General features: G+C 39.1%; 1 protein-coding gene across 3 annotated transcripts in view; it reads left to right on the forward strand.

Annotated features, from left to right (window-relative positions):
* Positions 1 to 13,985, forward strand: part of LOC119735200 (nucleolar protein 14-like) — a 41,058-nt gene that overhangs the window by 17,191 nt on the left and 9,882 nt on the right. For all 3 annotated transcript variants that reach the window (XM_038208908.1, XM_038208922.1, XM_038208915.1), the window contains exons 12-18: positions 503 to 557; positions 2,363 to 2,579; positions 8,587 to 8,722; positions 9,527 to 9,691; positions 10,564 to 10,739; positions 11,937 to 12,168; positions 13,156 to 13,277. In XM_038208908.1, coding sequence (XP_038064836.1) covers positions 503 to 557; positions 2,363 to 2,579; positions 8,587 to 8,722; positions 9,527 to 9,691; positions 10,564 to 10,739; positions 11,937 to 12,168; positions 13,156 to 13,277 — 1,103 coding nt within the window. The remainder of the gene's footprint in view (positions 1 to 502; positions 558 to 2,362; positions 2,580 to 8,586; positions 8,723 to 9,526; positions 9,692 to 10,563; positions 10,740 to 11,936; positions 12,169 to 13,155; positions 13,278 to 13,985) is intronic.

Consider the following 13,985-nt stretch of genomic DNA (forward strand, 5'->3'; position numbering starts at 1 on the left):
TCATGAAATTCGGTAAGTAATAAACTTGGACAAAAGGCGAACTGTGTCATGCATTAAAAGCCCACATTTGTTATGTCATGCATTAAAAGCCCACATTTGTGAACAACACATCCGAATAGCATTTTTTCAATTTCAATATTCGTAAAATGGGCAGTCTGAAGGAGATGATGAATCACGTATATGTTTGTGGTTTGATTGTTTGTCAAATGCAACACTTTTGTTGAAAGTGCATGATTGGAAAGCTTCCATGAGGAACATGGGCCCAAGTTTCTTTAAAATTGGTCAAATGTCGGCCACTGCTATCTGTTCAAAAACGCACAGCCTTAATGCTGAAAATGTTATGTGACCTTACCATATCACAGATTTGATTATGGTTTGACAAGAGACATCTTCTGACCACTTCCCTATTTATCTGATGTGCTTTAATAGCATACTTTTGAACTGTAAGTTCATTATAAGCCCATATGTTTGTTTATTAAATTGCTGATTATTTCTTTTTCAGATGATGCAAGCAATTCAAAAAAGTGCAAAAGAGGAATTACCATACACCTTTAAAGGTTCGTATTTCTTATCATAATTGTACATAAGCTGTAAGCAGGAATCTTAGTTCATAGGACTCTTGATCTGCACCTACAATTCCCAGCTTCTCCAAATCCTACAGGAGGCTTTTGAGGTTTATGCAGGATTTAATAGGGTAGAGCACAGTCAATATTATTTTACGTAGGTACTGATGCATCTTATTTAAGATACATATACGTAGAATATTTTATATAACCGGCATACAGATCCTTGTCATTTGATTGGTGGAACTCACATCACGTGACATTTGTTATTGCTGCCATTCACGCCGGGGTTCAAATAGTCCCATTCGCCCATGGTGAAATGGGAATTCTATTGAACAGTTAGAGTCATTCTTGTTCCATGACGCGGTATTTTTGTGCAAATACATACTGGTGCGCGCGTTCAGCGTTGCGCGTAGCGTGTGTTGTTCCAAAGAGCCAGCGCTACAGGGTTGGGTTCAAACATTTTCGTGAAGGGGTTTGGAAAAGAGAAATACATTTTCCTTCAGTTTTGTATTGAAATAGAAGTTCAGATATCAAATGACAAGGATCTTTATGTCAGTTATATAAAACAAATATGGAGTGGCTTTAAATTGTGAAATGGGAGGAATATTATTGCTTGGTAAAATCTGGACTTTTCAAGTTCACTCGGCTTCCCCTCGTGAAATGGAAAAGTCCAGATTTTACCTTGCGATAATACTCCTCCCATTCCACTCTGAGCCACTCAATATTTGTATACTATGCACATCTTGCTCAATGATTGACTGTGGACAATTTAGGAAGGTTGCTAACAAAGAGGCCTAGGAGGATTTTTCCCAATCTGTTTCAATTTTTGAAAGAATTTGATTGTCCAAAAAATTTCAAAGACAAAAAGTGATTGATAGCTGACAGAGTTTTTTCTTTAAACGTCCTCAGAAGTAATATATTCCAAACCATGGGATGATCTTTGTAATACACCATGACTGTTGGAAATATAAAGAGTCACATGTCTACTATGGAGAATTATCAGTCAAGACAATTGTTTTTGAAATTTTAGGGAAACTGAATATATTAATCTAATAATTGCCACACAAAAACATGCTTAACCCATTGGCTTGTGCTGTGTGCCCAGAACGTTTCCTTGTGGAGGCAAAATCTGTGACTTCATCTTCAAGTAAACGTGAGGGTTGCGGTAGCACCATGTTGTCAAATCTCTTCTGTGACTGTGTTGTCCTGAAAATTAGGACAGTCTTCATGAGACTCAAACCAGTTCCGTGTCTTTCAGAACCATACAAAGTCACAAAAGATTTGACTACATGTACATAGTGCTACCATAAACCCAACACCTATTGACTTTCAAGTCTTATTTATATTCAAGTAGTGATATCAGAGAAGCAGATGCAATCTTTTATGGAAACTATTCTCCTTAATTTTTTTTTTGGGGGGGGAATTTTAACATGAAAATTGCTAAAAGCAAGAATGACCTGGTACATTCCATTTTGAGCTGTTACATGCTCTTAGAAAGCTCTTACAGGACATATTTGTTTGGGCAAGCTAGGTTTAATAGTCGTCACTAGGTGTCCAACATCAGACCATAGTTTCGCCATCTTGAAGGGTAAGATCATAGAAAATCCACTGCTAGGTTTGGAAGATTTACACAAGGATAGAACCTTGACACTTACTTTGTGTGGAGCTAACTATGCCCCTTGAAGGTTGCAAAGAATGTAACAGTGGTTTGCTGCACGGTGAGGGATTTCGGTGGATGCAGGAATATTACAAACAAATTTTAATTGAGTTTACAAACTTTTTTATTCTGCCTACAGCACCTGAGAATTATGAAGAGTTCATGGACGTTGTAGGCGGCCAGTCACACATCAACCAACTCCTAATCATTGAGAGAATACGTACTTGCCACCACCCCAGCCTTGCTGAGGGCAATAAAGACAAACTAGACACTCTCCTGGCGATACTTTTCCAGTACTTTGGGGAGGTTGTCAACCAAGATTCGGTCAGGATGGAATTTCTGGATGGGCTGACAAAGTACGGTCATAAATGAAACACTAAGTATAGTTTCTTATCCATAAACTGGAGAGATCAGTACTACTTGTTATATATGTCTTGGACACTTGGCATGGATTTCATTTAGTCATGAAATTCAAGGTTATTAAAAACCGAATGTGACATTATTTACATCAATCCAAATCCTACGTACACATCGTTTGCATGTGTTGCAAGGTGCTGCATGGTCCTGCGAATGATTCAGTGTGAGTTACAGCATGTTATGCAATTGTTGTCTACTATGATGAAGTCCTTGGTGTTTTGTAGGCCCGATAGATGCAAATGACATCCAAGGAGAAGCCGCTGGTGCCATTTGCCCCGAGGGGTACAAAACCCATAGACTATTATCACAACAGACAATTGACAATTGTTGACTGCTGTGATGTAGGATAAGATGTTCTTGACACCCAAGGGGCACATAGCGCATGCACCCCGAGGGTGTTATGAACATCACATCCCACATCACAGCAGTCAACAATTGTTTTGTTGTATCTTGCCAATAACTCCAAAAGATAAATGGTTGTAACTTACTGTGAGAAATAAATCAAATCACTGTGATGTAACCTTTGATAACTGAAGGCTTTGATGTCCTGCCGGACATGAGACTGAGCATTTGACGTTGTAGTTCTCATTGCATAAAGCTAGCACTGGCTGGTTCCACACACATGCAACGTGTGCAACGAACGCAGTGCGATATCACTGTGAGTGTGTGACATGCATTTTTATATTAAAACCAGCCACGTAGCCGTTCTAGACCAATGAAATGACAGTATCCAAGCACACGATATAACAACAACTGTTGTGTAATACCACGGTTTAATTTTTTTTAAAAACACTATGTGATTATATTAGTTATCCCGCGAGCGCGTGTGGAACACGGAATAATTTAGTGCGTCTGTGTCCTACATACCACGAAGCCGAAGGCCGAGTGGTATGTGGGACACAGATGCACTACATTTTCCGTGTTCCACGAGCGCGAGCGTGATAACGAATTTATCTTCAAGCAAACTTGACGCACGGTAAAGTTGGAACTAGGGGGGGGGGGGGGGCCCTTCGCGACGCCGATGTCGAGCACGCGAGATGCATGTGAGTTGACAATTGATTGTCATGATTGTTGTGTTTACTGCTGTTTGTTTTCGGGATTTTTACATCAAAATCCATATAATCCAAGACAGAGGTATATAACAAAACAATTGTTGACCGCTGCGATGTGGGATATGACGTTTTGAACGCCCTTGGGGCGCATAGAACCCTCAGCTTCACAGCGGTCAGCAATTGTTAAATGTCACAGGATTTTTTTTTCTATTTTGAAACCCTTATGTATTTTGATTGAAGAGTCTAATGCGTTGGTCTTTGATGAAATGTGCATGTGCATTGATTCGCATGTGGGTCTACTTTGTAGCTATCGCAGCGGGTTCGCGATATTGACCTTTTGTATTCGCGGCGCACGTAAAATTACCGAATTTTAAATCGCTACAGAACACTCACCTTTCAGTTTTTCACCCCCAAACTTCCCAAACTTGCGTGAAATGTTATCAAAATTATGTCACTGAAAGATTTCTTACATTTTGGACGTAAAAAAAGTGACTTTTGATGAGTTTTTCATAGCACTGATTTTTCGTGGCCGAATTCACGATCGCCATTTTTGTTTGAATGACCCGGAAGTTGGGGGTTGAAGGCGGTCACAAAAATGACGTGTTTTCCGCTTTAAATGACCTTTATACTCGTTTTAAAAGGTCAGGAAGTAACCTGAGAAGTTTTTCTTGTTATGAAAGCTACTTTCACGATCAAAATCGATGGATTAGTTCCCCAAAAAGAGTTTTTTGTATCACTGGTACAGAAAATCATCATTTTGATCGAGTTTGAATCAGTTTTTAGAAGGTAAGACTTTAGGGGACGTTTTTTAAACACCCATAAATGGATTTAGTGGCTTATTTTCTGCCTAGAAAGTCCAGATTTCAAGCTGAAATCTGTTTCGCTCAGTGCAAAATTGACAAAAACAAAACTTGGGTGCCTTCTTGATTTCGCCAGATTTTGCGTCCATCACGTTTAATAACTAGCTGACTAGTAGCGTGTGACTTTATGATTAATGGTCATGGGCGCGTCGCCAGGATTTTTTCCAGGGGGGGGGGCAAAGCAAATTTTTCCCAAAAATTCATTAACTTGTTAATATTTATATTCTCAATTTATCATTTTTCCGGCTCGAGCAGGGGAGCATTTGCCCTACCCCCCCCCATCAAATTACAGCAATATGGCTTCGCAACTCTTTTTCCTTTTTCCTTTTTTTTTTTTTTTCTGGGGGGGGGGGGTTGCCCCTCCTCACGACGCCCATGTTAATGATAACAAAAAGGATAAAAAAATGATGGCTTTGATGAAAAGAATTATGGATGATGGAGATGAAAGTTCCCACATAAATGGGATATGGTCAATGATGATGGTGCTATGATGGTCATCAATGAAGGTACCATAATTAAATAATGGTGATAATGCATGGTGGCTTTGGACCTTGGTGATGGTGGTGTGGCAGGGGCGGATTCAGTGATTTTGCGGGGAGGGGGGGGGTCCGTCATATTTTTAAAAAAAGTCGGATTGATGCAGGCAGGCGGACATAATAGGTAATAACAATAATTTTATTATTAAAATAAACTTTTCTTTTACATTAAATTTAAAAGCACATTTATACCTCTGGTTCTTTTCAGAACCATTCTCTTAGTTGAGAAATTATTCGCACATGGTGTTTCCGCAAACCTTTCATTATTTAGTATCTTCACCATGCAAAGCCTCAAATCTTACTTAAAAGCACATTGTTCAAGATCGACCTCAAGACTGTCGTGAATATCCTTGGAACTTGAACTAAAGAGATCATATATGATATGGTAAGATGATTAACTACTTCACTTTTTCTCTTCTTTCGGTGTGTCTTTCTCTTGTCTTCATTTTTTTCATTAAGGCCGCTGGCTACCAAAGTCTTCCTCTCACACCATATCATGGTAACAGATTTAACATCTTGTTTCACAATGCCTGCTGCATATACTGGCTGCACCAAGAAATGGTGGACTTCTTAGAGAAAAAGGGCAGTGCAACCTGGGTACTACATGACCTAAAGGTCCCATTCTTTCTGGCTGAGTGCAAGGCGTTGGGTCTTATCTGCAAACTCGTCACGACTCCACTCTGGAAATTGATAGAAGATCCAAACATCAATATAATAGACATGAATGAACGATACCTTCAGTTGGTTACATTCCTCAAAGATGCGTCTAACAACAACTTGGAGGATTTCATGACAGGAAAAAAACGTCCCTTTCCAGATGTTAATGTAAAAGATGATGTCTTGTACAAAGCTGTCATAGCTGAATCAGAAGTTGACGCTGATTGCCTAGTAGTTCTGGGTTCTGTTCTCCCCGTCTTGGCCAAGTTAACACAGAGACTGTACCATGATCATCTACCAGGAGGAAAATATGCAGCTGCTACTGAAGAAATGAGAACAGCAGCAAAAGGCACAGCAAAGCACAATAAGTATTGTGAAACAATCTTTCTATGATCAAATGCTGCGAACGAGGCCACATATATCAACAATAACTGCAGAAGCAGGCCTGATGTTTACATTTAACAAGACTGGAGAGTGGCTTGACGCAAAAAGTGATGAAGAGGAGAAGAAAATCCTGCAAGAATCAAGAAAGCAAGTGAAAAGACTCCAAAAAGAGTTCAAAGACAGACAGAATAAAATAAAGGAACAAAAAGCAGAGCTCCAAAGAGAAAAATTTCGGAAGGGAGAAGCAGCAAAAAAGAAGGAACTTAATGCCAAAATCCAACAAGCCAATGGTATATTGTACTGGGGACTTCTTCAAAGTGAAGAACAGGTGGATCAAGCAATGATAGGCTTGTCTAATTCTGAAAAGTTACATCTCCTCAAGGCACAGCTGAAGTTCAGAAAGAACCTACTGGAACAAAAAGCAAGTGATGTCAAACTATATAATAGAGGAGGCAGTTACTACCAGATGAGCTAGCATAAAATGTGAAGCAACTGATCAGAGATGGCCAACTCATGGAGCGTCTAGAGGAAGAACCCAGTGGTACTACTAGACTTGTCAACAAGAGAGTCCACCACAGATTTGAAACAGATGGTTCAATATTGCTTACGAAGAATCACCAGACACTGTTTACACTTATAAACTCCTTGAAGATCTTGAGGCTGGAGACCTGGTGATCGAAGAAGAACATTAGAACAGTGAAACAAAGGTTACATTGTAAATATCTTACATGCACTGTTAGATTTTATAATGTATGGGCAATTATCTTCTTTCCTCACAAAAAAATACTAATAAACGATTTTGTGTAACAGACAGTAAAGATGATGAAGAGGTATGTTTTCAGGTCACTAAGAGGTGACTTTCAGAAGGTGTTTCCTTTTAATGGCAGATGATAATTACAATTTCATTTAAAAGGTTACATTTTGCTCACTAAGAGCTTTCATTTGATATATAATTTGTCTATGTTTAAGAGAATATGAAACTATAGCGAAAGTAGAATTATTCCAAGAAAGTGTACTTAAATCACCTACTAAAGTTCCACGATTCGGACATTTAAGAAACTGTAAGTTTCGACTGGAGGCATCTATTTCAATTTTCTTTACATCATTGCATTGCTCACATCAAGGGCTTCAATTTGATATATAACTTGACAAAATCTGACAAAAAATGAAAACCAAATGAATGTAAAATTAAAATTCCAAGAATTCCACCTGCATGACCGGAGAAAGGTTTCATGGATTTGCATCTTTAAGGAGCCATAACTTTCGAACGGAAGCACTGATTCCAATTATTTCTGTACCATCACATTTCTCTTATTAAGAGCTTTAATTTCATGTATAATTTTACCATATTTGAAAAAAAATTAAATTTCGACTAATATAGCTATACTTTGACATGCGCACGTTTTGCATAATATCCCCTACCTGTTGCACAGAGTATATTCTAGCTGTGCTGTACAAAAAATGTTCAAAAGTCTTTCAGACCGATGAAAAGCAATGCTCCCATGGAACATGCAGTGGTGTACTCTGCAGAGTCCATTAGGTTGTCATACATGAACTTTTGCAATACGTCACTTGAACGGTTCTCAGTCAATGAAATTTCACAATCTAATACCATAGTGTAAAACAACATATCCACATCACAGCAGTCAACAATTGTTTTGTTATATCATGCCAATAAGTAAAAAAGATAAATGGTTTTAACTTAAATAATACTAAGCAAGAAGAAGTTAAATCAGTGCAGTGTAACCTTTGATAACTGCAGACTTTCCTGCAGGATATGAGGCTGCACTGAGCAGTTGCAGTCTCAGTCGCAAATGTGTGGAAAGCCCTACATGCACGCGCAGGCAAGCCCGACACGCGCAGTGTGTATGAGGTTCATTTATGTATATTGTATGCAGTGTATGTGAGGTTCATATAACTGGAACGCAGTGTGTATGTAGTAAACGGTTATTTTTTACAGACTGGACATGTGGCTGTTCGAGACCAATGAAATTACAGTATCCAAGCACACGATATAACAATTGACTTTGGGTTGGGTGCCATGTAGCCATGTGGGGACTAAAAGGTCAGTCCCATATAATAGCAGACTTCGGTTCAATCGTATGATGTAGTACACAACATTTCCTTTCTAAGCAGTGTAGCTGATCCGATACACCGTGCCCTCTGGAGACATGCACACAATAGGGAACAAAAGATTGTATATGTATACGAAATAGATATATGGATTTTACTCAAAAACTAGGAATTTCCAAGGTATGTTGATCCGTAGCAAATGGTAGAGTTTTAGAAAAGGGATATTAAGTCTGAATTTCAGCCAAGAAAATTAATTCTGGTTAAAATAAGAGCATTTTGAAACTACTTTCAAACTCGAAAACTTTAGTACACGAAAACAAAGAAATGTCTCCACAAGGATACAAATTTCAGTATGTGTGTGTTTTTGTTGTATTGTTTTTGCAGACATATCTATGAATTAACACAGCAGTCATCATTGCATGCCGGTAAATGCATGCAAACACTGATAGTGGATAGACACCAACGATTCACTGAGGAGACAGACAGAAGAGGCAGGGGAGTCTTTCCTTCCATGGATACGGTGAGTTGAAAGACAAGTCTTGATGAACTAAGGTCCATTTTGGTGAAGCTGCTGAGCAACAACTTGCTTTATACAAGAATAGGTTACCAGCCAAAATGTTATGAGATTAATACTCTGTGTGACTGGTTCTCAGCTAATCTCCGCTTTGGATAAAATTGTCCTCGGCAGCATTTTCTCTCAGCAGCCCCATGAACTAGGGCCCAGTAGATGTCATGGGGACCAGCATAAGTTGTATTGGTTTACCATGGTATTACATTGTAAAACTTCATTGGTTCAGATCTGGGCCCAATTTCATAGCTCTGGTAACCACAGAATTCCGTGCTTATGATCAACATTTTGTGCTAACCATGCTAGCAGAAAATTTCTGTTTGAATCCTGTAAGCACAGAATTCTTAGTTATGGGATGTACCCATGCGCAGAAGTCGCAATTACTCGCTAACCAGTGAAATACGCTTACCTTAAGCACTGAATTTTTTGCTACTGTAAGCAAGGATTTTTTTGCCAACGGTAAGCAGAGCCATGAAATTGGGCCCCACTTACGACACATTTCTGCACTTTCCAAATGTGGAGTGCTTTTGTCTACCGTTTGACACAAAACTGGGAGGCAATCAAAATTAGCCGCCCTCTTGGGACATTTTAAATTCGCACTACTTCCCTTTGGTTTTTGCTTTGCACTGGTTTTCCTTTGTTTTAGGAGTAGTTACTTCCAGATATGTCTGTATCCATTTGTTTCCAACTTGTTTGAACATTCTGTGGTAATAGACATCGTGTTATGATTGGACTGTCTTGTTGTGCTCTTTACAGTTGATGTATTTCAGATTGGTGGGAGTGCTTTTCTCGACCTCTGACTTTCGACACAGTGTGGTGACCCCAACCATGTTGTTCATGGGTCAGATCCTGTCCCAGTGCCCAGTGCGGACGTGCAGGGATGTGGCATCAAGCCTCTTCTTGTGCAATTTGTTTCTAAAGGTTTGTAAACAAAAGACACTCGCGCTTCGGATTAATCATTTTATATTTGCCCATATTGTCATTGCTTGCAGATGAAACTTGTGGCTTTTTGAGTTTAAAACCTTCATTGTTGTTTTCCCATTGATCTTCCCTGCTGTCTTTACATCCCGCTCTCCCTTCTGTTTCTGATTCCCTCCTCTTGCCCATCTACCCTACATTCCTCACTCCTTGGCCCTTTACCTTTCATCCTTGCTTGCTCGTTTTTCTTGCTTGTTGGTTGCTCTTGTTTTCCCATGTCATTTTCCTTTTGAGGGATATTCTACTTTGTTCAAAACATTATAGGCCCTATAATTTGATGTCTTTGGCTTAACTGCTCTTTTAAGCCTTTTCTAATGCCGACATTTTCTGTCTCCAGAACAATGTTTCTGGTTTTGTTTGCTAACACCCATTCATTTAAAAGTTGAGCCAAACCAAATAGTATAGGGAGTGGCTCAGGTCAGTCCAGACAGATTTTGTTTCCATACAGGCGAACTATGAATTTCTCATTGACCATACTCATCAGGAGTCTTTCTATTATGACTGCATGGTCATAGCTTGATGTAGGCACCCAAATTTGTTAAAGTGCCGTACTTTTCATGGACTTGCTTCAAATTTTGGAATAAATTGGTGTGTTGTGACTCTAGAAATTCAGTCAGGATTGATAAAACAAGGCTCCTCGATAAAAAATGGTAATTTTCTTTTACTACTTTGTTTTTTAGTTTAGTTAAAATTAAACTGTGTTAATCTTGCTAAAGCATGAATTATGTTAAATGATGTACAAAAATTGACTAGGGATCTTAACAGAAAGATTGTTGAGTTTCAAAGTTTTGATTGCTTTTGTTATATTCTGACAGTATGTTCGGCTCTCTAAGAGATATGTACCAGAGGTTATCAGCTACCTGAGGGGTCTGATGTTCCTTGCCATGGATAAGGAGCTGGGTCATGTCTATGATGTCATCCCTCCATTCAAGCCAGTGGGCAGGCACATTGATGTTCTGAGGTTACAATCTAACAGCAACACAGTCACAAGGTAGTTGTCAAAGTGTATGTGATGTTATGTTGACCACTGTGATGTGACATGTCGCATTATGTCACTTCAGGTCAAGCCGAGGGCACCATATACACTTAGTCAAACCCTAGTCCATCCAAGCCCTCACAAGACCAGTCTCAACTACAGTCACATGCTACTCATCGTTCATTACCTGGTACTTGTGGCTAGTCTTGTGAAAGGACTTGTGAAAGGACTTGATTGGGCTTGTGATGGACTCAACTATACAATTGCCTAAAGGGTGTAAAATATACATGACCCACGCCACTGCAGTCAAACTATTGTCTTGTTACATCATGGGAATAAGTGAAAGCGGTAAGATTTGTTGCTCTGCAAGAAATGAATTAAATCACTGCAGTTTAAAGGGAATATACAACATTTGCTTTTGTTGTAATTTTCAGAAATGGATGGTTTTTGGGGGGTTAGTATTTTGTAGCAAATATTATTACACCGACTTGTTTGAAGTTTTGTGTTTGTAGATGCTAGAAAAACCCAAACAAAGAATCATGTTCCTGTAGTCTGGTTCCCTGACCCCACTTAAGATGAAACAGAACAATTTATAGACGTCGTGGAATTGTAAGGTCAGGAAACCAGTCTAGCTGGCTCACACCCGTTGGGCCAGTAGTTGAAAAAAGTCAGGTGTTTCGAACGCTGGTCGGCTGACCAGCGTTGGAAATTGATACAAAAATACCACTTTCTTGAAAATGACAGCACACCAGGTGCCATGATTTTACAGGATGCTTTAGTCTGTCATTCACTAGCAGTCCAGTAAGGTATTTCATAATAATTTGGTAGTTTTGTTTTTTGATGTTCGCAAATGTTGAATATTCCCTTTAATCATTGATTTCTGTGAGGTTTCTGGCTGTACATGAAAAGCTATGCGCAAGGCCAACACATTTGTTGACACGTTGCACTATTCTCTGCATCTTTGTGACACAAATGATGTGCTGCAACACAATTGGTATGCTACATGGACAACCTGTTAGTTTGGCCAGTTTGGGTCAGAAAATGACTACAGGCAAGTAACTTTGCAAATTAATCAAAGTGAGCACCATCATCAATGGACTACAAGTCAAGACCACCAAAATTCATTAGCGCCGTCTATGCAATGCGTGTGTGTGCCTACGTTCAGAGTGAAGATTTGATTATTAATCTAGGTACAATTTTTCCCCTTTGTAGAAACATAAAGGTCAAACCCCAGTGCATTTTGGAGGTCCTCTCACAGGCAGAAGCCAGAGAGTTAGAGACAGATGAGTTTCGCTGCTGGGCTCTTAGCACTACACTCAGCCTGCTGTCGGAGTTTGCCAAGCTCTATCAGGGACTGACCTGTGCTAAAGAGATCTTTGCTCCTATCAGGGGCTGGTTAGAAGCCGAAGGAATTCCCATCAAGAGATACCCAGACAATATCCAGGTATGTGGCTGTGAGGCTTTTCCTAGGATTAATATTAAAGTGACGTGTTCTGTCAAACCAGATGCTTGTGGGCAGTCAGAGCTTAAAATGGCAATACAACCCCAAAACAATGTGTTGATGATTTAAAAAAAAAAATTCCAGTGTTTTACAACTTTATGATCCTATATGTCTAAAATATTCTGTAAAATTTCAAACCTTAATTTTGCCTCTATAACGGTGATGTTTTAGGATATTTTTTTTTAGAGGCGTAGATGTATCTGTTCAAGGAATGCAAAACCGAAACGTTCACAGGCGTTTCTATACTTGTGACATCACAAACTTAAAATGGGAAGAATTTTGTTATTAGGAAAATCCATTTTCAGAAATTTAAACCATCATTGCACTTGTAAGGAAAAATTAATATTTTACAATATTGACTAGATGTTATGAAGAGTCTATGTTTGATAGAGCACATCGCGTATATTTTTCATTGCCCAACGTGTTGGATATTTACTGTATTTTCTATTGCATTTTCAAATACACGTACCTGTTATTTCATTGAGATATAAAGAAAGGTTTGTTTATGTAGTGTCATAGACGCCTGTGCTGTCTCAAAGAGAGAGATAGGACAGACACTTGATCACCATTGCTACCATATACCGATGCTTATTTACATTTACTTGTTAAAGGTTTGAGCCATTTTGATGGAAATAAGTTGCATTTTTGACACACGTAATTGTGCAAATGGTGAGTACTTCGGAGCCCCATTGCACAGGGACTCCTACCAAACTCTTAGTTTGCCTCAAAGGAGTGTAAAAACTTGAGCTTCACAAAATATCCAAGAGAGATCTTTTGACAAATGGACCAAAAATACACTCAGGGATGCTGAAAGAGCCCAAAAGTGTTGTCATAATGTAAATACTCACTTTATGTTAAACTTGAATTTGAGTTATTGAAAAATTGACATTTGACTTAAAATGACATTTGACCTTTGCACTTTGCCCTCAGGGGCTGCATGAGTCTCTGCTCAAGCAAGTGACCTCCCTGAGTGACCAACCCAAGATCTGCCTGCAGCGTGAGAAGAAACGACCGCGTCCTCTGCAGATGTTTGACCCCAAGATCGAGGAAGAGTAAGTACATTATCCTTGAATCATGTTCTAGAACTTTTTCAGTAGTGCTTGACGGCTAAACTGATACCCCTAACCCATCCTTAAATGGTTGATACCCAGTTCTGTTTCATGGTTGATACACTTAAACTGTCTTTGGAGATTCTGGCACAACCCTAATGAAAGGAAATACAACGTTTATTGATCAGTTAACCGCCTATAAACCAAAATAGGCAAAAGTCTTTTGCTATAAGGAATGTTAAATGAACTATTCCAATTGCAGACCCTCCATATTGATCAGATTGCAGTTGATAGTATTTCCTCTGTTGAGGGGTAGTGGCCTTTGAATCAGTTTCGCTGCATTTCTTGACATCTAACCTGACCAAAGCACACCATTCACAATTGTTTGGTTACAGTTGTCCTCTGAATACATTTGTTGATAAGTTGGACAAAAATCTTTCTATTTTTATTTGGCCGTCTTGGGTGTGATGTGCACTGCATACACTGGGAAACACTCACTTTTGGGTTTAATGTCTTTAAACCCTAAACTCTTAGGCCCTCTGGCTAGGATGCAACCTCAATCCTTCAAAATCCCCCAATTGCCACCAAGAAAAAATTAGTTTCAGCTTCAATCCTCCAAAATCATCCGTTATTTTCTTGAAGTTAGTCCGTGAAGGGTGACCACTGTCTCAATCCTCCAAAATCCTCTGCCAATTACTGCTATGGTTTGAG

The sequence above is a fragment of the Patiria miniata genome, unplaced genomic scaffold (assembly GCF_015706575.1).
Source record: "Patiria miniata isolate m_02_andy unplaced genomic scaffold, ASM1570657v1 HiC_scaffold_10, whole genome shotgun sequence".
Taxonomy (NCBI): Eukaryota; Metazoa; Echinodermata; class Asteroidea; order Valvatida; family Asterinidae; genus Patiria; species Patiria miniata.